Source organism: Pleuronectes platessa, chromosome 7 (assembly GCF_947347685.1).
Source record: "Pleuronectes platessa chromosome 7, fPlePla1.1, whole genome shotgun sequence".
Lineage (NCBI taxonomy): Eukaryota > Metazoa > Chordata > Actinopteri > Pleuronectiformes > Pleuronectidae > Pleuronectes > Pleuronectes platessa.
The window spans coordinates 27,381,618-27,407,577 of record NC_070632.1 but is presented as its reverse complement, the minus strand read 5'-3'; the positions used below and the strand labels follow the sequence as shown (position 1 = coordinate 27,407,577).

General features: G+C 39.5%; 1 protein-coding gene across 1 annotated transcript; it reads right to left on the bottom strand.

The window, feature by feature from the left end:
* Positions 1–1,695: 1,695 nt before the first annotated feature.
* tdrd12 (tudor domain containing 12) lies at positions 1,696–23,317 on the bottom strand. The gene is made up of 35 exons (XM_053427463.1): positions 23,294–23,317; positions 22,576–22,740; positions 22,319–22,455; positions 21,644–21,763; positions 21,391–21,446; positions 21,127–21,212; positions 20,646–20,823; positions 20,548–20,615; positions 20,348–20,463; positions 20,215–20,280; positions 20,052–20,103; positions 18,960–19,039; positions 18,344–18,424; positions 18,042–18,102; positions 17,262–17,369; positions 15,565–15,750; positions 15,274–15,427; positions 15,016–15,143; positions 14,368–14,559; positions 13,828–13,956; positions 13,328–13,445; positions 12,236–12,375; positions 11,905–12,122; positions 11,635–11,716; positions 11,171–11,355; positions 9,876–10,083; positions 9,367–9,459; positions 8,309–8,481; positions 7,903–8,196; positions 6,147–6,208; positions 5,988–6,054; positions 5,695–5,808; positions 2,310–2,463; positions 2,066–2,126; positions 1,696–1,975 (listed from the first exon to the last, which is right to left on the bottom strand). The coding sequence occupies exons 1-35, from the start codon at positions 23,315–23,317 to the stop codon at positions 1,902–1,904; spliced, it is 4,230 nt and encodes a 1,409-aa protein (XP_053283438.1). The 3' UTR covers positions 1,696–1,901.
* Between the last annotated feature and the right edge of the window lie 2,643 nt (positions 23,318–25,960).

The window sequence follows — 25,960 nt, the reverse complement described above, 5'->3', positions numbered from 1 at the left end:
TAAATAAACTTTATCAGTCTTTATATGGAACAGAGAAATAGTCATAACAAAAATACACAAAACTGTAGGGGTTTGAACCTCCTCAACCACAAATACACCATCATTTAATGGCACCATTCACCTTCACTTCAAAAGCTGTACTTCCACAGACAAAACTATGAACGGTAATAACTATAAAATCAAACATCTGAAAGGTAAAAAAAAAAACTTTGTACCCGTGAAAGTAACTTTCATGTGTGTGCAAAATCCTGCTAACAAAGGAACAAACACAGATGAAAACATAAAACTTCCGTTATGGGCTTAATAAAGTTAACTATCTTAAATCTCAACTTAAACTAAAGATGGATGAATGTGATTTTTGTTGCTGCAGTGTTTTCAGGCATTTATACAGTTTCTATTTATTATTTAAAGTCCACTGTACTGCTAGCAAACCACACTAAATTTGAATTATTTATTCTCTAGACATTTCTCAACTTTATTTAATTCAGCTGCCAAAACCCTTCACCACAAATAAACAGTTCCTCCTAATATTAAAACTTTTGCCGTCACTCTTTCACCATCATGTGAGACAACAAGTTTAATTTACTTGTCTTGCTTTGATGTCAAAGCCCATTGTAATTGGAGTTTTTGAAAAGTGCTATATAAAGTTTATTATTATTATTATTATCTTCAATGATCTACTGACCACAATGCCGATGGAGGGTTGGGTGAAGTGTTTGAGTCCACAAAACACTTGTGGAGTTTCAGGGGTAAACAGTGTTAGAGCTGAATCCAATACAACTCACATAACTGTTGACCAAAGCTCCAGGCGTAATTAAACAACATCGCATGCCTCCATATGGCGTCCGTAAGCCCTGACATTAAATTTCGATATCATTTACAAGTTTTAAGCCTAAATGTCCGCTGATATCTTCAGAAGAGGTGCTTTTAGTGACCGGCAGACATGCTAGCTTCGGCCCTTTGGGTGGACTTTTAGGCTTAAGACCTGGTGTAAATGACGCCATTTCGAGTTGACTGAATGTCGGGGCTTGCCGACACTTGACACAACATGAGCAGTATTGAGGCATTTTATGTTTTCGTGTTTTCTGTCTGAGCTGTGTCATATGCCAATTAACTTCACATCGCCCAACCCTACTTATAATCGTACTTTGATGATCTGGATCTTCACTACCGCCCGAAAATAAGCACAAACTGGAGAAGCGACTCATAGCTAGAAGTGTTAGAATTACTTAAAGATAGAAAATAAATAAACCTATTGGAAAAAGTCCTGGATTTTTGATGACATGTCAGTTTAGAAACAATACTTATTGTTTTTTATGTAAGTCTGACCCACATTGATGGGGTGGACAAGGAAATAGAGGCATTTATCCATATAATGAAATGCAATTGAACAGGACCACAATCTGCAGCCTACAAAATGACCATGAAGTTGAATAATCTACAAAGAAGAGCACAGGCTTCATAACAGAGGGATTTATAGCTGGACTGTTTCATTCGTTTCCATTAGATTGAGATTTGGCATGACAGAGCTTCTATCAAGAAATTAGAAATAGTGAAAACCGTGAAAAACAAATAGGGACAGACACTATTTTCTTCTTTTCTTACTCACATGGAGTTGAACAGATTCTGACAAAAGTTATGGATGAACACTTTGATAACATTTAACTGTAACAGTAACATTGCATGCCGCCTTTTACTTGACACAAATTTATATATCAGACTTTTAGCAGTACCTAAATGTTTAAATCTCAAAGTTCAGGTAATTCACTTCAGAAATTTCTATTCACAGAACGCTGACAGGACAATCCTCATTATTGAGGTAATCAATGGTCACAACAGAATGTATGACAAAAATATTCCTGTGATCCTTAGATTGTAATACATAACCAGAGTGTTTATCTTCAGTCACTCTCACTGCCACTCTCCGAGTTCACATACCAGTTATCCTTTCCTGTGTTCCCCACAAACCACAGACCTGGAGACCAAAACATAAAAGGATACACATCACTTTAACGTAGCAATTTTTTTTTTCTTCTTCTCAGGTTTAACGTACTATGGTTCTTACTATTTGGTGCTTTGTCTTCATTCTTCTCTAAATGCTCCACATCATAACTCACGAAAATATTCTGTAAGAGAAAATACAAAATATACGGCAGTCTTGGGATTTTGTCATTTTAGAAGTGTAACATCCCTAAATAGTACAGCTTAGAATAGTATATTGCATTACTGTCAGTACTTGGATGCTTTCCATACTTTTCACTACCAGCAGTATATTTCTGAGGTGGACCAAACAAATGTAACAGCAGTACCTTGTTCCTGAGCAGTTTTTCCCAGGGAACCTTCTGTTGTTTGACCAGTTTGAGGACTGGCTCATTGGACTTCATTTCCCAGCAGCAGCGGTCCACAGCAATGTTGCCCTTAAGCTCCAGGTCAGCTCTGTAGGACTGACTGTTCACTCTGCCACTGAGCACAATTAGCAGAGAGTGAGAATGTTAATCTGATTACACATAAAAACAAGGATTTACTTCAGTTTTCTTCTTTTTGCACCAAGAGATGTTAATTTAGTGTTATGCACCCATTGATTGTTTTTTTATCGATTAATCTAGCAATTCATTTTTTGATTAATCTTACGATTATTTTTTATTACTCGATTAATATAATAATGAACATATCAAAAAAAATAAACTTGTCATTTATATGTATTTAATCATCTTCTCTTAAACACAAATCTGACAAAAAACAAAGTATTCAGTGTAAGGCATTATTCCACAAAAAAAAATAGCACAGCCTGAACTGCTAATCAGTCTCACATCTCTCAAGTGTCAGAGCTGGTTCCATTCAATTAAAAGGAATAATCAATCTACAGTAAGCTGTCCAACAACAAAACAAATGAAAACCAAAGAGAGAGAGAGAGAGAGAGCGAGAGCGAGAGCGAGAGAGAGAGAGAGAGAGAGAACTGAATGCATGAATATATAATATACTGTATATGAGATTATATGACCCGGCGGTTTTAGCCAACTACCGACCGATATTCAACCTCCCCTTCCTGTCTGTGTATATATACATTACTTTCTCCAGGAAAGTAATGTATATGAAGACTTTCAGTCAGGGTTTAGAGCTCATCACCGCACGGAGACAGCCTTGGCAAAAGTCACTAATGGCAACCAATATCTTTATTAGAAGTGTTTGTGTCTGTCCTCGTTTTATTAGATCTTAGTGCAGCAATCAACACTATTGACTATCAAATAATATGACAGAGACTAGAACAGTTAATTAGCATTAATGGAACCGCCTTAAACTGGTTAAAATCATATTTTTCTGATAGATTCCAATTCGTGCAAATTAATGATGATTCACCGATTTGCAACAAAGTTAACCACGGTGTTCAACAGGGCCATGTGCTCGGCCCAATTTTATTATCATTATATATGCTTCCACTAGGAAACATTATCAGGACACACTCGGTTATACTTGTCAATAAAACCTGAACAGTGTAATCAATTAACTAAACTTCAAGCTTGTCTCAAGGACATAAAAACCTGGATGACCCGCAAATTTCTCTTAATAAACTCAGATAAAACAGAGGTTCTAATACTTGGCCCTAATCACCTTAGGGATACATTAACTAATGATATAGCAGCTCTAGACAACATTGCCCATGCTTCCAATGAAACAGGAAGCCTCGCGCCCTTCACCGATGGTTTCGACGTCGAGTCTGTCGAGTTCGCTTAATAATGTGCGTGAGACAGACTGTGTACTAATGTTGACATCTTTATTCGGGTCTTCACTTCCTTGTCTGACCCCGCCCCCAACATTCGTTGCCTCATCCTATTGGTCCACAACATACCAATATAGGGGCTTCCTATTAACTAAACCTACATGTCAATAAACTGTTGTGAATAACATTGAACGATACCACGGCCTATTTTTTTCACTCGCCGCAAGCGTATTGCGCCAGGAAACACACCGGAAAAGGATTTTAAACGCTATTAATGATATATTTTACATGATATAAATCATAAAATATGCATCCCATACTTTGTATTCCCCTTATGTTGTCCTGGAGTTTTAATTTCCCCAATTTTCCCATCACATCATTAAATGACCCCCTCTGCCCATCCGCTACAAGCACACAAGCAGATAGACAGAGAAAGAAAGAGAGAAAAAGAGGGGTGGGGGGGCTATGAAGACCGTCATCATTTACCCCCAAACCAGTACATTGAACGGGTTACATACAACAACAAGCATTCGGAGTTCAGCATCTTGCCCAAGGACACTTCGAAATGCAGATGGGTCAGACTGGGGATCCAACTGCCGACCTTCAGGTTGGAGGATGACCACTTTACCCCTCAGCCACAAGTAGGGTTGCAAAATTCCGGGAATATTCAAAGTTGGAAACTTTCCATGGGAATTAACGGGAATATACAGGAATAAACGGGAATAAACTGGAAATGTTGAGGGTAATTTATACTAACTGTATTTACCTTGTCATATAAAGACATGAATATAAACATTTTGTTTTGTCATAGGCCGATTTGAGCCCTGAAGAAACTTTGGGCACTTGACTATATGCTTCTCCATCTTTGTGTCCTTCTTAACGTAGGTCTTTGCACAGTATTTGCAAATGTACACAGCCTTTCCTTCTACATTGACATTGAAATGTCTCCACACATGAGATAGTGCACGTGGCATTGTTCTAATGCAATGCCAGAGATATAAATAGTTAGCCAAACATTTGTATTTTACAATATACAATAAAGTATATTTACAATTGATGGATAAATGAATAGAAATAGGCTAGATGAACAGATGAACAATCCTCAATCAGCATGCTAACATATTTTCCCCAGTAATATCGGAAACTTACCTGACTAGTCGTGCACACTACAGCAGGCCTCAATAGCTCTGCTGTAGTGTGCAGGATGCTGGGAATTATCTGTGCATTTGATGGAAGAATGCACAGTGCAGTGTTGAAATTCAACCTGCAGCATGGGCTGCATTCCATACATCTTTAAAATAGAGTTTTGAATGATGTTTTTACTGCTCAGAGTTTAATTTGTGTATTTTTTTCAAAATTCCCAAATTTCTCGAGCTTAACTTCCCATGGAAAGTTTCCGGAAATTTACCGGAAATTGTCCACCCCTTTGCAACCCTAGCCACAAGTAATTCTCACTCAAAACTAATTTCTAGGGCTGCCTTCTTCCACTAGAGTAATATCTCAAAAACCAGGCATTTCCTTACGCAAAAAGATGCAGAAAAACTAGTCCACGCCTTTGTTACATCAAGACTTGATAATGCAAATCCTTATTATCCAGCTCCAGCAGTAAGTCGTTAAAGACTGTTATATTAGTAAGATAAAATGGTGAACATTTCCCGAACACCCTCCCTCCCAAATTTAATTCAAAACATATCAAGTGACGATGGACTCAGGCAATCACAGATATAGGATATATGAGATTATATCTTTAACTTTGACTCCGAACTATGTTTGATGTTTCTTTAATATGGAACCACCGGTATTTTTCATGGCCATGGTTTAAGCTCAGGATTGTTGTGTGTTTAACTCACACAGATGCTATGCTAAACATGTGCCCACTCCCACCTGTGTGAAGTGATCTGGATAAAAAGCTCTAGTGAATGTTTGATGTGATGTGAAGGAGCTAAGTGATGACTGCTGGTCTGCTCCTGACAGACCTGTAGACGACCCTGTCAAGGTAGAAGTCACAGCGCTGACTCTCTGGGTTGATCAACTTCACTGTTACAATCACAGCGTCAGACATCTGGTACCAGCGGATCTGAGGATGGAAACTGAAACAAACAAAGTAAAAACTAATATATTTAACCTTTAGTTATAAAAATCAACCACCTTGTTTCTATAGCAGTCAACAACTGATGTTACATGTCTATAGTCTGAATCATTTTTGTAAACACAAGTGAAGAAATTACAATAACAATTTTTCTAATTGTCCAGATAACTTGTCTTGTACCTTTTTTCGTCGTAGTTTTTTTCCTTAGTGCTGATGGTGACCTGCTGGCTTTTACTTTCAATGCCGCCTGCAGGAAAACACATTAGTATATCAAAAAATCTAATAATGTAAATTAGGATAAAACCTGTGAAGCTGAAGAGAATAGAAATGTATTTTTACCACTATCACAGGAGTTGAGACAACCAGCCAGGTTGGTCATGGGACAAAGTTCTCCTCCATCTCTGCTCATGTAAATCAACAAGTTTTGTTAAATCCACAAGTCAGGGAGACTGTGGCTAAAGACACTCGTGCCCTCTTGATATTTTGAAAATTTCTGACTGTTTGAATTTGTGTGTGATGATTGTTTTCTGTGACTGGACTGTCTTATGATGCGGATGTATGTGCTCAGTGTTGTTCATATACAGTATATAATTATGTTCCAAAATTTGTATGATCTTTTGAACTTAAATGTTTTTTCATAAGGTGGCTGTTGGAACATGGAGGTTTACACCTGGTTCACCATTATATTACATAGATCATGTGATCCCTGATTACTCAACCTGGCACGATAATCTTGATATCCTGTCGTGTGATGCACCATTATTTTCAAATGCACAAATACAAGTTCATGTTTGAGATTAACTAGCAAAGCATGAATGGAGTTTCTCATGTGTGTGATGCATCTTAATGTAAAAAACGGTTTCAAAACTCCTGTATTCTGAACCTGCCTTAATGAACAGTCTGCTACCTCCTAAAGTGAACCAGAGTCTTAAGGAGCCAAATGCAGGCACTAAAACTTTGCCGGTAATGAATTTGATGTGAAAAACAAAAACAAAAACAAAACAGGATTATGGTGGTGAGCAAAGAAACACCAATCAACCCATCAACGGAAAACAGAACTGAAACACAAGGAAGGCAATAGGACACAGGAAACAGATGAACTGACAAAGACAAAGGGAGACACAGAGACAGTTGCTGTGTCCGAAATCACCCACTCATTCACTAACCCCCACTTTACTATATAGGGGCTGTTGTATAGAGCACTATATAGTGAGCTCATAAGAAGGAAAAAATGCTTCGGACACTACTCTGTGTTAATGATGTTATCGTCGCAAGAGTTTGACGTAAAACAAAAATTAACGTCGGCTGCTGAAAAATCCCACAATAAATGTTCAATGTTTATTTTCAACTTAGTCTCAATACTTTTAGGTAAAAACATGTTGAATGAAAATCTATAAATGTAAAATAAACTTGTTTGCCGCAGTTTGTGCTGTGAAGGCTCTTATCAGGTCGGGCTGTTCCTGCTGCCCTCTCTCATCTTCCCGCCGCGAGCGCAATGCATGATGGTAAATATTGCTTGGTCAGTAGCCATCAGTTGTACAATATTTACTATAAGAAAAAATGACTGCACTATATAGGGAATACAAAATATCACTAAACATTCGACACCACAACCAAATGGCGAACTCACTAAATAGTGATTAGTGAGTGATTTCAGACACAGCCTATGTACATAAGGGTGGAAGTACAGATACAGAGATCACAAGGGCAGGAAACAGGCAAAGACTGGAAGTTCGGCTGTAGACACACAAGGAACACAATAAAACAGGAAACGGAGAACTCAAGAATGTAAACAACCAAATAGAACGCAAAAGCAAATTCTCTTGATAGGGAAAATGTAAATATTATAAGATCTCCAAACAGTCTTAATACTAAAGGGCACAATCATGAGTGATTATCAATTCTCAAAAGGCCAATATACTATTGAGATCTTGGAGAAAAAAATAATGATTAAAGCATTTCAGGAAACTGTTCAGCTAAACCTAAGAGAAGAAAAAGCTTTGAAGTCTGAAAAAAAATAAAACCTAGTCAAACTAGTGATTTTTTTGTGTTATTGGAAAATCTATGAGCGGAACTTGGGAATCAAGACACCAACCTCATCATCTGTTTAGCTGACTTTAGATCAGGACTGCGATTGTATCTCTGTTCATCTGCAGCCTGAATTTCTGAGAGAGCTTCCTGCTCAAACACTGGGATCAGGCTGAGATGACAAGCTAGTGGTGCTTGGACTGGGGTGTGGTTCATTGGAGATACTGGGCTTGATGGCTGACATGGCTCAAGTTGAGGAGGGTCAGAGAGCTTCCTGGCCTCGGCTGCTCTGAAGACTTCAGCCAGAACTTCTTCCTCAGCTTTGATCCTGACTTCAAGAGACAACGAATTGTCCTTCAACCTACAAACGACACAGGCAACATGATGCTTCAGACGTTTTAATTTATTGAGAAATGATAAATCCTGAATTTTACTCTCTACTTGACAGATGTTTCAGTTCAGTGTTGCCTTACCCATATGTGTGGCCTGCCTGTTTGCTGCTGCCGTCTTCCGCCTCCTGGCACAGTGTCCTCAGCAGTTTTAGATGCTCCGGGTTGCTGACTCCCATTCCAGTATTCAGAATCTCAGACTGGACACTGTATTCATTGATGACAGTTTTCATTCCAGGCACTTGGCTCACCCGGACCTCAAAAACAGGAAATTACCAAATTTGTTGATGCCCATAGAAACCAAACCGTCCAGGGGTCACAGGCTTGAAAGGAAGCTCTGGTTTGTTTAAAATCTATTGAAATTGGTCCAGTAGCTCTTCTCCACCTGCAGCCATGAAACGGGGCCAATGTAATCTTATGGGAAAACAGTGACAGACTACAAAATGTTTTCCACTAATAAAAGGCTAAAATTGTTATTTCACATCTTTGCTAAAAGCCTGGCAACATTACGCATGTCTCACTTGAAGCGACGCTCACTCAACTGTTCAGTAACTGTTCCTCCTTTTCTGATGTCTGCCCTCTGTCCCTAAATAAACTCCGGCTCAAGCAAGTAGGGACGACCATCAAAGTCAAATGCTTCATTGAGATTATCCACATCAGAAAAAGATTCAGAATTTTAGCCATTCAAAAATTCTCTCAGTAAAATCTCAACTCCTCTGAAACTCCCACTGATGTTTCCATCACCGTCCTCCTGCAACTACCCAAGTCTCCCAGGACTGGAGTCTCATTGGAGTGAGACTTGTTGGTTGAATAGCAGACAAAGAGAGAGACTGTCATAGAGTGTCACTGCTGCCACTTAAGATTATACTGTAGCCAATGCCAGTGTGTTGCGGCTGCCAGTGGAGGCGATCTTATGGAGCCTTGAAACTTTTTTTGTGTATCATTCATTCACAAACCCACAATTATAGGAACAAGGTTGAAAAATACGAGAATTTCCCTTTAGCGTGCAACATATTACAATGGAAAATGTTTAATACATAGCAGTCAGCCAAGGAAACCCTGTAAAATGTATTAGTAACTCACAAAATGTGACCGTCAATAACGCAGTGACTTTATGAGGAGATGATTGAGTGAAAACACACCATGGGATCAACAAAGACAGTGTTTCCCAGACTGAGAACTGCTCTGGCGCGGTGCTGCAGACCTCGGATCCTCTGACTGATGGCTCTGGTGACCTGCAGAACAAATGTATGATATTGCATGACTAAACAAAAGCTGTCTTTATAAACAGGGCTCCAGAACGACCAAGAACGTTCTATTATAGGCTTATTCTGCTGCGCAAAACCAAAAAACGGATAGACTTCTGTGGCTCTGTGTTTATAACAGCATCACAACACTATTTGATTACAGTGAATCAGTTCACTAAGCATTCTATAACAGTCTGTTCAAAATCCCAGGTGCTTTTTTATAGTTGACTTTCTTGTTTAATCTTTGATTACGTTCTGGCCCACAATCTCCTGGCTTACAAAACAATTGGCTCAAACTTACTTGTCAACCCCTGACATAATGGATGAACGAAGTATATTAACATAGACAAAATTTGCGGTATTGTGACCATCTGTAAGAGCAAAGTGAGGTGATGGGCAGGAACCTTTGGGTGCCAGTCGATCTCGGCATCAACTGGTTTGATGCGGCAGACAATGATCTCCACAGCCTGGCAGGACAGAGAGTGAAACTGCTCCGGCAGCTGAAGGATCTGATGGGATTTCACCTCCTCTTCCTTTCCAATGTCAATAAACCGCACTAAGACCGTGAAAAACAAGTGGTCACCTCTGTCAGGAACGGAGAGGATCTTCACCCTGCCAGGGTGAAAACAATTCTGTTAAAGCAGTGTTAATTTTGGCAGCTATTTTTGATTTAGTCTTAGTCTTAGTCTTTTGACGAAAATGCATATTAGTTTTAGTCACCTTTTAGTCATTTTAATCCTTCTTAGTTTTAGTCTAGTTTTAGTCGACGAAAACAAATTCCATTTTAGTCTAGTTTTAGTCAACGAAAACTAATTCCATTTTAGTCTAGTTTTAGTCACATTTAATAGCCACATTAAACTCCTTTTCTATAAAAACATATAGCTGCAGCCTAATAGCTTAAAAATATATATTTAATTTTAAATGTGAAAACAAAAAGGGAGAGCAGGTCAGACTGGAGCCGGACACAGAAACTTCAGCTCTGTACAAACCAACTTCAGCTTCTGCTCTGATGAAGAAGCTGAAGCGCTGATCTCTGAGCAGCTGAGACCAGAGAAACTCTGGTTTTCACTGTTTCCATAGTTAAGAAGCAGTCGGTCACTGAGAGGCTGCTCCACGAGAACGCGCTCTGCTTTCACTGTGTCTCTCTGAGCGAGTGCGCGAGGCGGGGGGCGGAGCTACGGACCGGAGCGCTATCTGGGGCGCACACACACACACATACACAAACACACTCACTCGCCCGCTCCTGATACTTCATGACGACCTGATACGATGATGTTTTAAAAATTATTGTGACTTAGTCAACCACCAACATTTTCGTCTCGTCTCGTCAACGAAAATTAAAATAGATTTCGTCATAGTTTTTATTTTCAAAGATTCGTCTTCGTTACGTCTTCGTCTCGTCTTCGTCATGGAAAAAAGGTCGTTAACGAATATATTTCGTCATAGTCTTCGTCAACGAAATTAACACTGTGTTAAAGGTGTTAACCTACATAGCTGTAATTCAGAAAGACTCAAACTGTTCTTAAAGGTGAAATAAGCTACAGTAAAAAAATTTAAGACGCCAAGCAGATTATTGTTTTAGTTTTAGAGAAGAAATTTCCATATCATTCAGCTTCAAGTGTTGTGGCTGAAGGATGTTTCAAGCCTGTAAAGCATGTGTGATCATCTCCTGAGCTTGTATTTATTTCTTGGGGCAGACCTGTGGAAGGTGTTTTCCTCCTGCACCGCGTATAAGCCTCCTTCCGACAACTCTGTGCCTGCTCCTGGTTTCTTATCAGCATAGTAAGAAGCCATCTCAGATGCTAAGCCATCAAAACCATTGTCATCTTTCCTGACGATGCGACCATAGAAGACTGATGCCGTCTTGATATAGAGAGGTAAAACCTGAGACAGAACACAAGTCCAAATTAGGACGCTGAACTCGGCAGCAGATGAATCTCAATTTAACTATTTCAAATCAAAGAACTTAATATTATTTCAAGCAAAGAGATTAAAACTTCAAAACAACACAATTTGAGAAAAGGTCAAGTTAAAGTTTGTTAAATTAACAGATATTTTTGATGTTTGTTAATAGGTAAGTTCTGTAAGAAGTGAGACAGAAATCTTTGACAGAAATTTAGAAACAACAGACACAACAAAAGAAACAGATACAAATGTCCTCACTTCTATGACACCAGATGCAGGAAGGTCGGACTGATCCAATTGGGAAATGAACTTGTGACGGTCGGCACATGCTCTACTATCTCTGCAGAGGAGAAACAAACAGAAACAAAGCGTATTTTACAAATCAGCAAAGTGTAAAATATTTTTTTCTTCAGAATTCAGTAATTAACATTCTGTTAAAACTCCCATGTGTTGGATAAAAACAAAATTATAACAAACAAAAACTAAAATAATTCATAAAACAATTAATCATCATTTAAAGAAGCAGACCTGCAAACTCCAAGGCTCTTCAGGTAGCTGCAGAAAGGCCTGTTTGTCTTTAGGTCCTCTCTGGCCATATGGATGCCCTGGCCGAAAGACAGTAGCTCAGGGGGCAGCAAGGCGTTAGTTCGTCCCAGGTAACGCACAACTCCCACAACATGAGGAGCGTTTCTCTCTGAGATCAACAGCACTGACCTGGTGACAGGAGAGCGGCTCGCTGTTTGATCCTGGGTTGAAAAGAAATCAAAGACAAATTTTATCCAGGGCACTTATTGCATTTATTTATAGAAGATTTTTTTAACCAAATTGATCCTGAGAATAATGACTTGAATATTCTCACCCGTTGCGAGAGGTTTCTGAAGTTTTCAGACATGCTGAAGAGTCGACTGCCAAACAGCTTGGGAGAAGTGGGGAAACCGTAGTGGATGACGCAAGATGCATCTCTGATTCCTAAACACTTCAGACATTCGTTGGTGGTCACTACAAGTCAATTGTCAAAGAACCAAAGGTCAGGGATAGCAGCACTCCTAATGTTCAGGGAGAAAATTCAGTGAACTGTAGGGTTGGGAATTGAAGCTTGATACCTAATTAGAGCCAAATCCCAAATGTTGGGTTCCATGTGCTAGTGAAAAAAAAGGCTGCGAATGTCTTCAAGGATGTGGGGTGTCCTGCAAGGAGCTTTTTATTCACTTGCCAAGTGCTGTCTGTTATACGAGCTACCACTTAGTATCAACAATTAACGTCCGAGCAGCAGTATGAGAGACGGTCAAAAGTCTGGCTGTACTTTGACAGAGAAAACTACAAAGACGAAAAGGGTGTGGTAAATGCCGGGTGTTTAAAAGCTGCAAGTCGGCTCGCGTATTGAATCTGGCCAAATATTAAGTGCAGCAAAGCCTCGATTTGGAGCAATGTACAGCGTTTTATGTTTTGGGGTCTCCAAGAGTTAGTGTGTCAGCCTGCTCAGGCAACACAAGCACCTTGAGTCCTGCCTCGGCATGAGCCAGGGACTGTGGGCCGCGAGACACAGTTCTCTTCAGCAATGATGGCAAAGATGACTAAAGAGAAAACTGTGGATCACTGCATACATATTTAACATGCTCTCCAATTTCATACAATCGGTGTTGTCTAACTACAGCACTGAATGTTCTTTAGTTATCACATTTTGCCCCCATTGCTGCTCTGATGGACTTTTATTTTTGTAGAACATGTCTATATAGAATGTAAGTATTTTTCCTATAAATACGATGTACAGGAACAAGCAGTTATAAATTATGTAATGCTATGTTAATAATCTGTTAATGCTAAAAAAAAAAATATTACGTTTGAACGATAAGTGGAATCTGAATCAATAAAATTCTAACGACTCCCATTCTAGTGAGCTCCAAATATTTTTACTGCAAAGTAAAGATCAGCCATCAGAATCATTGTTTACCCAGAATAACATGAGTTCCAGGCCCGATGTTTTTCCTCCACTGCTGGATGACAAAGTCGAACTGGTAAGTTAATCCTTCGTGAGTCTTGAGGCAGAAAGCAGATTTGTGACTCACGGCCTGGAGAAGAGAAAAATAAATAAAATCACTGCTTAGCTTCAGGGAAACTCTGGATGCTGTGATGTCATCACTGCACTTAATCTGTAGATTATTCATGTGGCTGTAGAGTAATAAAACATCGTCTCGTCTTATTGTTACAACTGGTTGTCAAATTTGTATCTGTGCTCAACTTTACAAACAAAGTGTAAATTTTTTTATATGGCAACTTTCCATTGTTTTAGACAGTGAACTGAACCTTACAACAGCTGAGTGTACTTCACAGGTAGACAGGACTTACAGTTTGATAAAAACCTGATGTGTTGGGCTAACAGTGGTTCTACCTCTCCAAAGAGGATTTATAGCACTGGGATTAACAATATAAGAACTGAAGTTGTTGTTTCACCTTGAAAACATCTTCGACTTCTTGAGCACAGTTGGCTATGATCAGAGTCTTCTGTCCAACATCTGGGCTGAAATCCAACATCCCCAACAGTTCTGAGATCTTACTGCTCTCTAGAGTCATGAGTATGAACTGTAGGAAGAGAAACATTAAATAAAATCACATGTTTACAAAATAACTTATGACAGTGACTTTTGTCATCCTACAGTCTTGATTTATTTTCATTTATTTTAACAGCAAAATTGTTATATTCTTAAAAAATGGGATTTCAGCACTGTGGCATCCCTTACCTCCACCAAGAAGCTTCTGTTTTCGTTGCTGTTTGTTGTTTCATTGTTTTTCTGTCAGCAGGATTACTCAAAAACTCCTGAACCAATATCCATGACATTTTATGGAGGAGTGGGACATGATCAAGTTGTTAGCCTTGGTGGAGGTATGTGCTTTTTGAGCGCCCTTCTAGTTTACCATATTTTGATATTTTAGTATCTATCTGAGCAAAGTGTGTCATGGCAACAGGATAAGGTTTTTGCTTTAATGAATTACCTGCTGAACGTTACCGTAGAGAGCAGCTTCCTCAGGGACAGTCATAACAATGCAGGGGTATGGCATGTGATTGGTTAACAATCCCTCCACTTGACTGGTCCATCTTTTCGCCACGGCAACAAGTTGCTGAGGACTGGAGGCCTTCTCCTCGCTGGAGGTCACCTTATGGAAATGCTGCAAAATGATCTCCATCTAACAGGAGAGTATATATGTTTTGTTTAATTGTTCGGGAACAAAAATCCTTTCATTTTATAGGAGAGGAAAGGCTTATGTGACCATAAACCATTAGTAACTACGCCCGATTTATTTCACAATCATTTTATTGCAGAGAAAAAAATATCCCTCCCAAATTGGTTCCTTGGCAATGTGTGTGTGTTGTTTGTTTGAATGTCCTACGTATACCTTAGAGAAAAATGAAAAAAAAGGGAAGCAGATGTCGTCATCTGAACATTTATTTTAAAGAGACGACAGGTCAAAAAAGGAAGCTGTAATCTTAATTCCACACTGCAAAGTGATGTAATTTGTACATTATAGTTAAAATATTGTATATTATATTATAATACATTTTATATAAGAACATTGTTAAACTGTTCACTGTTTGCAGCTTTTTTTGCACAGTAACTGACAAATATAAAGAATGACGTTTACCTCATCCGGAGCGAAAGTGAAGAGCTGGTCGGCCTCATCCAACAGCAGGTGATGAAGTCGCAGGAACATGAAGCAGTGACAAGACAGCAGACGGACAAAACTAAAGGGTGTGGTCACTAACAGCATGCCTGTTAAAATTCAAAGATACAGGAAATCATGCGTCATGTGTATTTGGAGATCTCATTAATAATCATAGAATTGTTGAGGCATGATCTGATCACCAGCAAATCGGGAGGAATGAGAATGTGCTTTGCTCACAGTTCTTCGGGATCCTGACAGTCTTGGCCTCGTCCTTCCCTACACCCAGCAGCAGGACGATGGGATGGAGCACCTGGCTGATCTTGAAATCCTCCAGCAGGTCATACACCTGCTGGACTTTCTCCCAGCCTGGACACAGCAGCACTGCTATGGGCTGGATACCCATCAACACAGAAAGAACAGATCCAAAAATTAAAGCACCACCCTCTGAAAACTAAAATATCAGATCATTGATAAAGTACGTAAGTTTAATTTCATAAACACCTTCCTGATCGGTGTTCATATACTCACCCCTGTGCTGGAGGTGAGGGAACTGAAGATGGAGTTGAGTAGGATGTGGGTGAGGAGAGGTGCTAGGTAGCTGAGCGGCTGGTCAGCAATGTGGGACACGATGATGGTGTTGCATCCTCGAGACACAGCTGGCCAGCTGTAACAGTCAGCTGGAGACAGAGTGCTGTACTGCTTCCTCTGAAGCACCTAGACAAAGATTGATCACTATGTGAAAATCAGGTGGAGTTAACCAATGTGGCTTGGTTTCAGAGTGAATAAACATCTTTCTGATAGAAAGTTTACAAACAAAAACAAGATCCCAATGTTTATTGGGCTTTCCGTCATCTCATCATTAGTCTTTTTGTCAGTGACAGCTGCAGTTGATCAGGGGAAGGCCACTGAAAGATCTGCAGACAGCCTATCATCTCCCTTTGTCTCTGGTCACCCCTGCCAAGGGGAAAGATATCAAGGGCAAACTGGCTCCTGGAGCTCCTTCAGTTGAAGTTTGGAGGGAGTTCTTCTGGACTGTGGTGCCAGCTGTGGTTGGTATTGGTGGCCTTTTTCCATAGTCATGTTAGTCAAATACTGCTATATTGTCAAACAACTACTGTCAGTGTCTGTAGTTTTTGCCAAATAGTATCAACTATTCAAGGTCCAGTGGTGGATCACTGAAACACTTCCAAAGCTGCTATTTCTACCAGTGGTGTGCTGTCAGGGAAAGCAAGTCAAGCAGTGCTTGACCTGTTGAATCTAAAGTGTCTAAAAAGAGACATCAATTAAACAATCCCTAAGTGTCAGCAATATCTCTCTTTCCATCTAGTCCCAAGACAACGCTGTGCCTAATAAAGGATCTGATGTTCATTTTGAATTTATCTCCTCTTGTGGGGCAGCAGGTTTTTGTCTCGAGAATCTATCTTGTGTACTGTTTGCAAATACCAGAGCTTATCAAGCAGAAGGGAGAGCAGCTTGTTTTGAGGTTTGTACGCTTTGAGGATCAAACCTAGGATCTCTGATGGCAGACTAACAACAGACTGAGTGCTTGTCAAGCTAACGCTGACTCCACCTGCCCTGTTCAGAGATCCGGTATGCTGTGACTTGTGTGCACTATCATACACAGTGTGAAAATGACTTAGGCTAGGAAGATACTACGTTTTTGTCTTCCTCACTGAAAAAACCGACAAATTACATTGCTTAATCACCTCTGTAAGACCTGTAGGAAGTTTGAGAAAGAATATTGTTACACAGGTTGAGCAGATAATTGTTTACCCTATCACACACAGGCCCAGCCCACACTCGCTCTAAATCAAATAAGTTAAAGAACATTGGCAACAAAAAGTGGGATTACAGGGTTTGCACTACAGCCCACCTCTGCCAAATTATTGGCGCCACTGCTTCAGGATAAAAGTAGAAGCACCAGTTGATTTGTACCATGTCAGAGTCTGGATGTGCTGCCTCTACATAAATAAATATATATCATAGTAACAAAACACTTAATTCATTTTGTTTAACAGTGTAAAATTAGGATTGGATTCCTTTTCTCAGATTTTGTATTATTTTTCCAGAAGTTGGAAAAAGCCAAAGAATTTTAAAACTATTATCAGAGGTGAAAATGTGAAATAATTTCAATAATTTAATTTACTGTTATTTTGAATCATTACTTTTTCACATTTTCAAGTATGAAAAACTTCAAACAAAACATAGTGAACATTCTTGTTTACCAAGCGGAGAGCTTCAGTGATGGGGGCATCATCCAAACTGGTGCAGGGCTGAACTGGGAGTGCAGAGTGTACCAGAATCCCATTTGACCTGGGCTCACTGGGAACAACCTGTGAACAGTCAGGAGACAAGACAAAGAGAAATAAGACAATGCAAGCAGTGTCAACCTGCTCTGGTGCTTTCTGGCAAAAGTTAAATCAGATTTTGCAGCAAAACTGGAGCAGAGCAACATCCACAGCTGAATCTAATGACCAATACATCAACCAGAGTACATTTTCAATGAATACATACCTCCTCAAAAATCATATAACACTCCTATGAAAAAATAGAACTACTACCCTTCAGGGTAAAAGCAGAGTGATTGTGTATGCCCCACAAAGAATGAGGCTATTTTTTAAGCTATCAAGTAATGACAAAATTTATTATGACAAGTTGCATTACTTATTACTCCAGTGGCTTTCGTTCCTTAGGCCACACTGCCTCCATCAACAGCGTGGTTGCACTGCGGAACAGCTTGCTTTTATTTCGGCGGCCATGTTGATAAGAGTGTCTACACTGCCTCCTTGAGCAGTGCGGCCCAGTGTCTAGTGCCCTGGCATTTAGTTGAGTACATAACCCGACTGTTAATCAGGGAAATAAATTATACTAGTAACCTCACAAAGCGGCTCCGCTGCAAAACCGCAGCAAACACCTGCCTGTCTTAACAGCAGACAACCATGACATGCAGTGGAGACAATTCCAAAAGGGGGAGGTTCTCGTAAGACGAACTTTAAAAAACTTACAGCATCATCTCCAGCTTCTGGATCAAGGTTCAGAGGCTCGGGGTTCAACCACTCCAAAAGCCTGTGGCCAAACACAACACCCATATTAAAACAAAAATTTAAGTATTGAAGAAAAAACATGATATTTCATGTGATATTAAGAGAGATTTATAGAAAATGTTGCTTTAGAATTCAATTGTTTGTTTTTCCACTATTCAATGCCATTAACAGCTAGTGTTCTCTACAAGAATTCTAAACTTTTGTCTAACCAGTTGAGATCCAGCAGTGAGTCATTTGTGTATGTCCTCTGAGTCGCAGCTAACCGTGAACAAGTGCCGACCAATTCACTGCTCCTCGTCTTCTCTTTCTCTGCCGGTCCTGACTCTGCCGAACTACTTTTGCAGCTGAAAGACAAAGAGACACTGTAAACTGAATATCTCACTCACGCAAATGTTTAATATTTATTCAAGAGACATTTTTTATAAAACAAAGCCAGAGTCCATTTTATGTATTTCTTTGGTTGTGAATGGTTTATGTTTTATTTAAACCTATTTTTAATTCAGATCAAATTACTGAATATTCTTTAGAGTTAAAAGTGAATTGCTCTTTCAAAGGCTGTACTTGCATGATTATGCTATAATATTATCATCATACCAGTGGATTAAAATAGTTTCACAATGATGACAATAACAATTAGATAAATAAATGTATTATTGTGAAAGGCCTACCTTAACGTTTTTAATAATGCACGTGTGGTAAATATTTTACATACAACATGTAATGAATCAGTAGTGTTGAGTGCTAAATACCTGCAACAAAGATAAAATCTAAAATTGAGGTTTCGTAAAACTTGACAGTATGACAAAGGGATAAGTGAGTATTGGTCAGATGAATGGTCAAGTCACAGAATTAAGAATTTAAGACCAGTTAAAAGCGTACTCTTCCTGTCCTGTGCAGGGGCTGGAGGCCAAAGTTGACTCTTTAGGTTGACAGTCATTCAGCTCTTCAAGCTCACCCACCTGCAAGAGACACAAAGGGCAATTCAGTAAACCCTGATGAAATGATGAGGGTAACTTCGCCATAGGGTAACCAGTGCCCCTTCCTGGAACAAGACCTGGGAGGGGAGCACACTAGTGAGCATTTAGTGGCCAGGCTTCCACCCAGGGGGTTTGGCCTAGCCCAAAAATACAACATGGTGCCACCCCCATGCAGACTGACCAAGGCATCACACAACAGTGTTGTGCAAGCAGGGAGGCAGGAAAAGGCAGGAGCCTTGATTTGCTGACCCTGGAATGTCAGACTAGCTCTAGGGGCATGTACTGTTAACTCTCGGACAGGGAAGGAACCTGGGCTTGTGCAGGAAGTAGACAACTACCAGCTAGATATAGCTGGGCTCACCACAATGCAAAGTATAGGTTCACGAAACTACCAGAGGGGCTGGACCCCTTCCTTTTACAGATTTACCCAGGGTGAGAGGAACCAAGCAGGAGAGGGGATACTCGTATATTACTCCATATCCTTGTGGAAGGAAAGCCCAGTCTGAGCTACTTAGTTTAGAGCCGTAAGGCTCAGTGGCCTGATGGATACTGTTCTATTATATTCATCTTGTTTTCTGCAAGACCGGACTTACCTTGAGTCAATTGACATGAGCAACTCTTTAAACCTGATAATCCACTGTTGTTATGTTGTGGTTAAACCAAGATATACAGGTTATATAAACAGTCAGCATTACAGTGCTTATTTGATGTTGCCAGCATTTAGACTGTGTATGGAGGACTCTGTTCACTTGAATCCAACATAAACATGTGCACAAACACATTAAATATGTCTGAAATCAATTGCAATTTTTTTTACATAATAAATAGTTGCTTTCACTGTGCTCCTAAATTTCTTTGTGTGACACAGAAAATAGTTTGCATAGCACATTGCTATGTCACATATACCTTCACCATTCAGTGATCGGGTTGCACATAATCATTGTTCTTTAAAACAAATGTCCTTCAGGAGCCAGAACACCCGATATATACTTACACTGTGAGTCGCATGCTGATAGCTGCTGCCAGGATTCAGAAACTTCAGGAACCTGTAAGAGAGGATGTGCTCTCTCAGTATCAACCAATTAGTTCAAATAATGTGCTGATGATTTCAGACAATCAGATAAGAGGTACTGTATTTGACTGTGATCAGCCCTCACTTGAACAAACTGAGGTTTCTGCTCAGAGCTGCAGCCAGAGAGGAGTCAGTGTCATCTGATGAGTCACTGAAACAACAAAATAGCAGGTAACTTCACTTAGATTTATTTACTTACTTGAATAGTAAGTTTTTACCTCTCTGCAGCAGCAGTCTGAGAGCTGCTCCGTGATTGGCTGCCAGTAGACAGTTGTTCTTCTGTGATGTTTGGCCTACAGCATCCATTATAGGTCCTCAGCTCATGCTGTTGGCTCTGACACAGCAGAGAGGTCAGAGGTCAGAATGCGTGAATATTCATTGCACTACTGAAATTAACACAATGAGCAGAGCTGCTCACCTGAGGCGAACAGGGAGCTGTCAGCCAATCACATGCTCTACCCTGATGTCTATCACTGCCCAAAAACCCTGAACAGGCAGTCACATCCGTATGTTTACCAGCAGGTGGTTGTGTTACTGCTGTCGGCTTGCGTAAGGTTGTGGAGACACTCTGGTTTAAGATGCCGGAGGACAACATGTTGGGAAATCGATCCACCTCATCCAACTCCATGCTTGCCGCAGACTCTCTGGTGTAATATGCAAACCTCTTGGCCACAAGGTCATCATTAACACAGATCTGAAAAAGAAAAAAAAAACTATGAATGGAATTAAGATCTGCTAAATAAATTCAAAAAGAGAAGATGCAAGTTAAAACAGACATCACCATGTGCAATAACTAAAAACAAAACCTAAACAAGAGACAGTACATAATGTCATCAACAATAAGATCAGAAAACATATATACATGACCTAACCTACATTGTTATGTGTAACAACGAAATGTTAAAAAATACTCTAACTATAAATAAATACAATTTATTTATAATATATGTCTTGATTAATGGCATTTGTAGTGTCCACTTTGAAGGTAAAAGTTCACCTTGATGTTTCCAATAGTTAGGTAAAGCTCGATGGAGGTGGAGTCTGAGTCAGATTCAAGCAACACAGCCTCTGTCCAAGTTGACGCTTTGATTTCAAAAGGAAGAAAAATTTTAAAGTATCTCCTCAAGAATATAAATATGTTTTAACATCATTCTTACTGCAAAACAGTTTAGAGGACACAATGTTCTTTGAACATGTGAAGTCTCTAAAAATATAAATAGATGAAATGAAAAACAAAGCTGTTGTCTGCCATGCTGCTCACCTTGTAGCAGGTTGTGTAGGTAGAGCGTGGCTGAGCTGTCCCAATGAGCGGTCGAACTGCAGAGGAAAAGAAGAAGGCCCGAATTAGTGTGGATGTAGTCTAAGTTTTACAATAAAAGATAAATCTTCACAACATGGACACACAATGGTAATTTAAATTACTTAAGAATTGTAGACAGCCTATATAGTGTGTTGTGCTTCACAGATCCATCTACTGTTCAGTGGTACAGTAGTAAGCAATGAGGTTGTCTTACATAAGCTCTGCATTCTCCTGGTAAACACACACTCGCAGGGTTGTTGGTTGGATTCGTGCCAGGTGGAACCTCTTCACCCAAAATGGCAGCTGGAGGAAGTTCTGTACAGCAACTCGAATCCTTATCAGACAGAAGTAAAAAACAAATTAACTACAACAGCACTAAATAGGTGGCACATCACCACTACCAAGGCCCAACAGTCCCCTCAAATTCAATCAATCATAGAAATCGGTCCTCGAAATGTCCCTGATTTTTTAATTGAATCAAGATCCATGTATTGTACCCTTTCAATATTAAAGAAAGAGAAAATTCCTGGATCAGCCCCACGATGCAGATCGACCCCACAATTTAACCTACACCATATCTTTACACCAAGTTTCTTGGAAATCTGTTCAGTTGTTTTTGTGTAATCTTGTATACAAAGCAATAAACCAACAAAAAACTAACGGACAGGGGTAAAAACACAACCTCCTTGGCTGAGGAAATTAAAAAGCAGAACAAATACACAATCAATGCACACATACCAACGCACACAAACTAAACATCTCTCTGGTATGCCAATTTTTTGTAAAAACAGGGCAAGCAAAAAGCAACTGTTAAAATCTACCAAGTCTCCCAAGACAAGATAAAATGACAGTGGACTGGTGTTGTGGAGGAGCGATGTTCTAATCTTACTGGTCTGAAGCAACGACGAGACGTTCGCCGTGATCGACCAGCAGGCAGCGAGCTTTACAGGATACAGAGTCCATAATAATTGATTCCACCACGGCCCGACACCACAACTTCATCACTGACCAGTACACCACACACACCTGTAGGGACATGCAGTTAACAATCATCAAGTTTACCTCCAGTTCAAGGGAGGAAGGTTTCTCCTACCTGGAGCAGGTGTGCAAGACTATGGGTGAAGATAGACAGCAGGTGGGCATTACCTGTCCCTCCTCTATTGACGTGGGCTTCAGTTTGCACAGGTCCTTAGTTACACCGTGGTAGAAGAGGTTAATCTGAGACAACATACTGTTGTACTCCTCTGTCGTCTCTGTGTTATTGCCCCGACTCCCAACGGCCCGACCCCAGAGACAGGAGGGATTCTCAACCTGCAGTCCAAGAACGTTGTTACAAACAGGCCAAATAAAGTAGATTCACACTCATTTCAATAGCAAATAAATACAATTCAAATATCTATTCTTAATTGGAATTTTTTTTAATCTTTTGACTTCCACAGGAAAGACAAAGCCATTTGAAAACTTACAATCCAAGTTTGATGTAAATTGTGAAACCATTGGCAGAATTTCGAATCATTTCTCAATTTTAACCAATAACTAAAATGTTTGCACAAATGTATTATTGCCCTTTTTCAAATAAAATTTGATAATTATGATTATAAAAAATTGCTTGGTTGATTTGTCTTACGATGATGTAAGAAAAATAACATTTTAATCATTGTCTTTGAGTGGCTTTCAAATTTAAAATGTATTAAATAAAAAACTATCAAATCTGATCAGGCTGAAATTAACAACACATACTGAAAATCCCCAATAAATTAACCACTTTCCACTTATAACCACAAAGCAAGCTCCAGCATTCACATCAACCATCTTATCAACAATTAACCTTAGCTTACGTTAACTCTATGAAAGGCTAACTTACCTTAAGAATAGATATTTTGGACATTTTGTAGCCGTGTCAGTCCACGGCCGCTCCTCAGATATTGAGACTGTAAGACAACATGGAGCCGGTGAGCTGGATTGTGACGTGACACCCGCTGAGAGACAAATCACGACTTTCGAGTGAAACTGAAGTCGACATTTTGAACCTGAGGCTAACCCGCTGCTGGCAGCTAGCTAATTAGCTACCGCTAGCTCACCTAAAGTAACGCGAGCTCGCTAAAAACTAAACCAAAGAGATGTGCGTAGATGACGCAGAATGTGATGACTTTTCATTTCAATCATGTTTTTTGTAATTTCACTTAAAATTCAAAGCTGAAAAACGAACCTGCGTGCGAGCTTCTCGTCAGGTGATGTCGACAAAACCGATGAGTCAAAAAGTAAGGAGTGTTCAGGTCCTGGCAGTTAGAGGGCGCTGTGGAGACACACGTCCCGGTGAAAAGCATGTTTTGTTGAGTTGTATTAAATTAGAGGATGGAAGAAGAGTCCAGGCTCTAATCCAACTCTAATGCATCAGATCCAATGTAAACATACCCCATCACAAGTATTACAAATACTTCTTCAATCATAGAGTCACAACTTTCTGCTACAAAAACTCTATTCATGCCGCCACCTGTACAATAAATCTGCTTTCTCCTTTCATCACCTATGGACCTTTTAACACACACCCCAACTTTTTTCTGCACAGCCCTCTACAAATAAAAAGGCTGAATGTGTTGAACCTAAGTTACAGAGGCGTGACCCACATGAATGGTTGCCTGACATGAAAAAACGAGTATTGGACCTAATAGTGTTTCAATAATACAAATAATAATAACATTAACTTTATTTATTTCACAACACAAATTATAGCATTCTACACAACACAATAGAATAGAATAGAAAGCTTTATTGCCATTGGACAGGATACAATGAGATTAAAAGTTCTCCTCATTTTAATTAATTAAAAATGTAAAAACAACATAAAATAAATGGTTAAAATACAGAAGGGAGTACATAAATAATAATAATAATAATAACTAAAGAAAAAGGATAACCTGGCACCCAAAGTGATATCAGCATTATGGCTTTCAAAAAGAGTAGATTTTAATCTAAAACTTAAAAGAAGACACTGTCTCAACAAGATATGAGTTAATAAAAACATGTATGACAGTTTCTGCTTCTAGATTTTAAAATGGATCTAATTTTGGTAATATTCCTGAGATGGTGAAAACAAAATTGAACAACTCTTGTGGCATAGTGCTTAAAGGAAAGGTTACAGTCAGACAATACACAACATGTTGGTCAATAAATGGAATTAGCACATTGAGCACACCCCAAACTTGACTGAACCCCACCTCGATTCATGGAAAAAACGCAGATCAGGTTTAATATCTGAGACTTAGTATTGACAATAAAATCAGCTTTGATCAACACATCACTTCTATTCATCGGCAATCACAGCAACGACTTTACATCATCTGTAAACTCAGAGAACTGTCCATTTGCCCCACACCTCCTGTTGCTACTTTACAAAAGCATCGTCCAACCCACCCTGCTGTATTGTTCCACCTGCTTCTACCACATGTTCTCTGTCCTCTACAAAATTAAACTCACTAGCATCCCACACGCCGCTTCTAAAGTCATCTGCCTTCCCACACCCAAAATCCCAGACCTGAACAATACAGCCATTACAGGCCTAGACCTCACCATAGCAGACGACACAGACCACCCCCTTAATCACAACTTCCAGTTACTTCCATCCGGACAGAGGCACAACACTTTATTGGAAAATGGTCCGATTCAGGAGATTCATACCCCCTGCCATTGCAGCACTAAATAAACTACCACAGTGAATGGGACTTGTTTTTGAATGTTTTATGTTGCATGTGATGTTTGGCAGGTTGCATCAGTTTCTGCATTATTTTTTGATAATTGTGGAAACGGATGTCTTAATGGCCATCATGAACTATAGTACTTACTAATGTTTTTCTGACAGACTTGAAAATGTGTAAACTAAAGCTTATAGAGCAGTTTTAGTCAAAAGAAGTGGGTTAGGGTTAGTAACTAACTAGGATTTCCAGGTTGATAAATACAGGCTTTAATTCCCCAAGTTTTGAATGCAGTCTCTCAGTTGTAAATTTACACTCCTCATGCTCAAAATGAGAAAATCCTAATGCATCATAAAGAACTGACAAAGTTAAAAAGTTCATCTCACGATCAAAATCTAAGATCCCCAACATATGGAGCATGTGCCATCTGTCTCCTGGTGTAGGGGCACAGATGGAAAGAAAGAAAGCTCCCATGTTTTATGCTGCAGAACAGGTTGCAGAGGGAGATTGAGAGTAATCATGCTGTAAACTCTATGAAACACGCTTTATCTCCCTTTTTCATCTTTCATAACATTGACAGGTTGTGTTTTAGCCTTCTGTTGATATGCTTATTTCAACCTCTATATATATCGTCTCCTGGTTTTTAGGATTGTTTCAATTTTGTCGTCCTGGCTAGGTCTCCCTTGAAAAATAAAAATCGAATAAAAGAATAAATAAAATGAACTCAGCTGTTTTCCACAGGATTGCTGATGCTTAATATAAACTAATATAATGACTAAAATGGTCAAAGAACCGATGCTGGGCAGTAGAGGGCAGTGCAAATCCGTGTTTGTGTTTCT

What these genes read in the sequence shown, in the direction of transcription:
- tdrd12 (XM_053427463.1), bottom strand. Translation starts at nt 23,317, where the DNA reads ATGTCCAAAATATCTATTCTTAAG. An exon ending in ATCAGCATGCGACTCACAGT is followed by an intron (nt 19,040 to 20,051) that starts GTAAGTATATAT and finishes TGTCTCTTGCAG; the next exon opens with GTGGGTGAGCTTGAAGAGCT. An exon ending in AAAAACTACGACGAAAAAAG is followed by an intron (nt 5,809 to 5,987) that starts GTACAAGACAAG and finishes TGTTTGTTTCAG; the next exon opens with TTTCCATCCTCAGATCCGCT.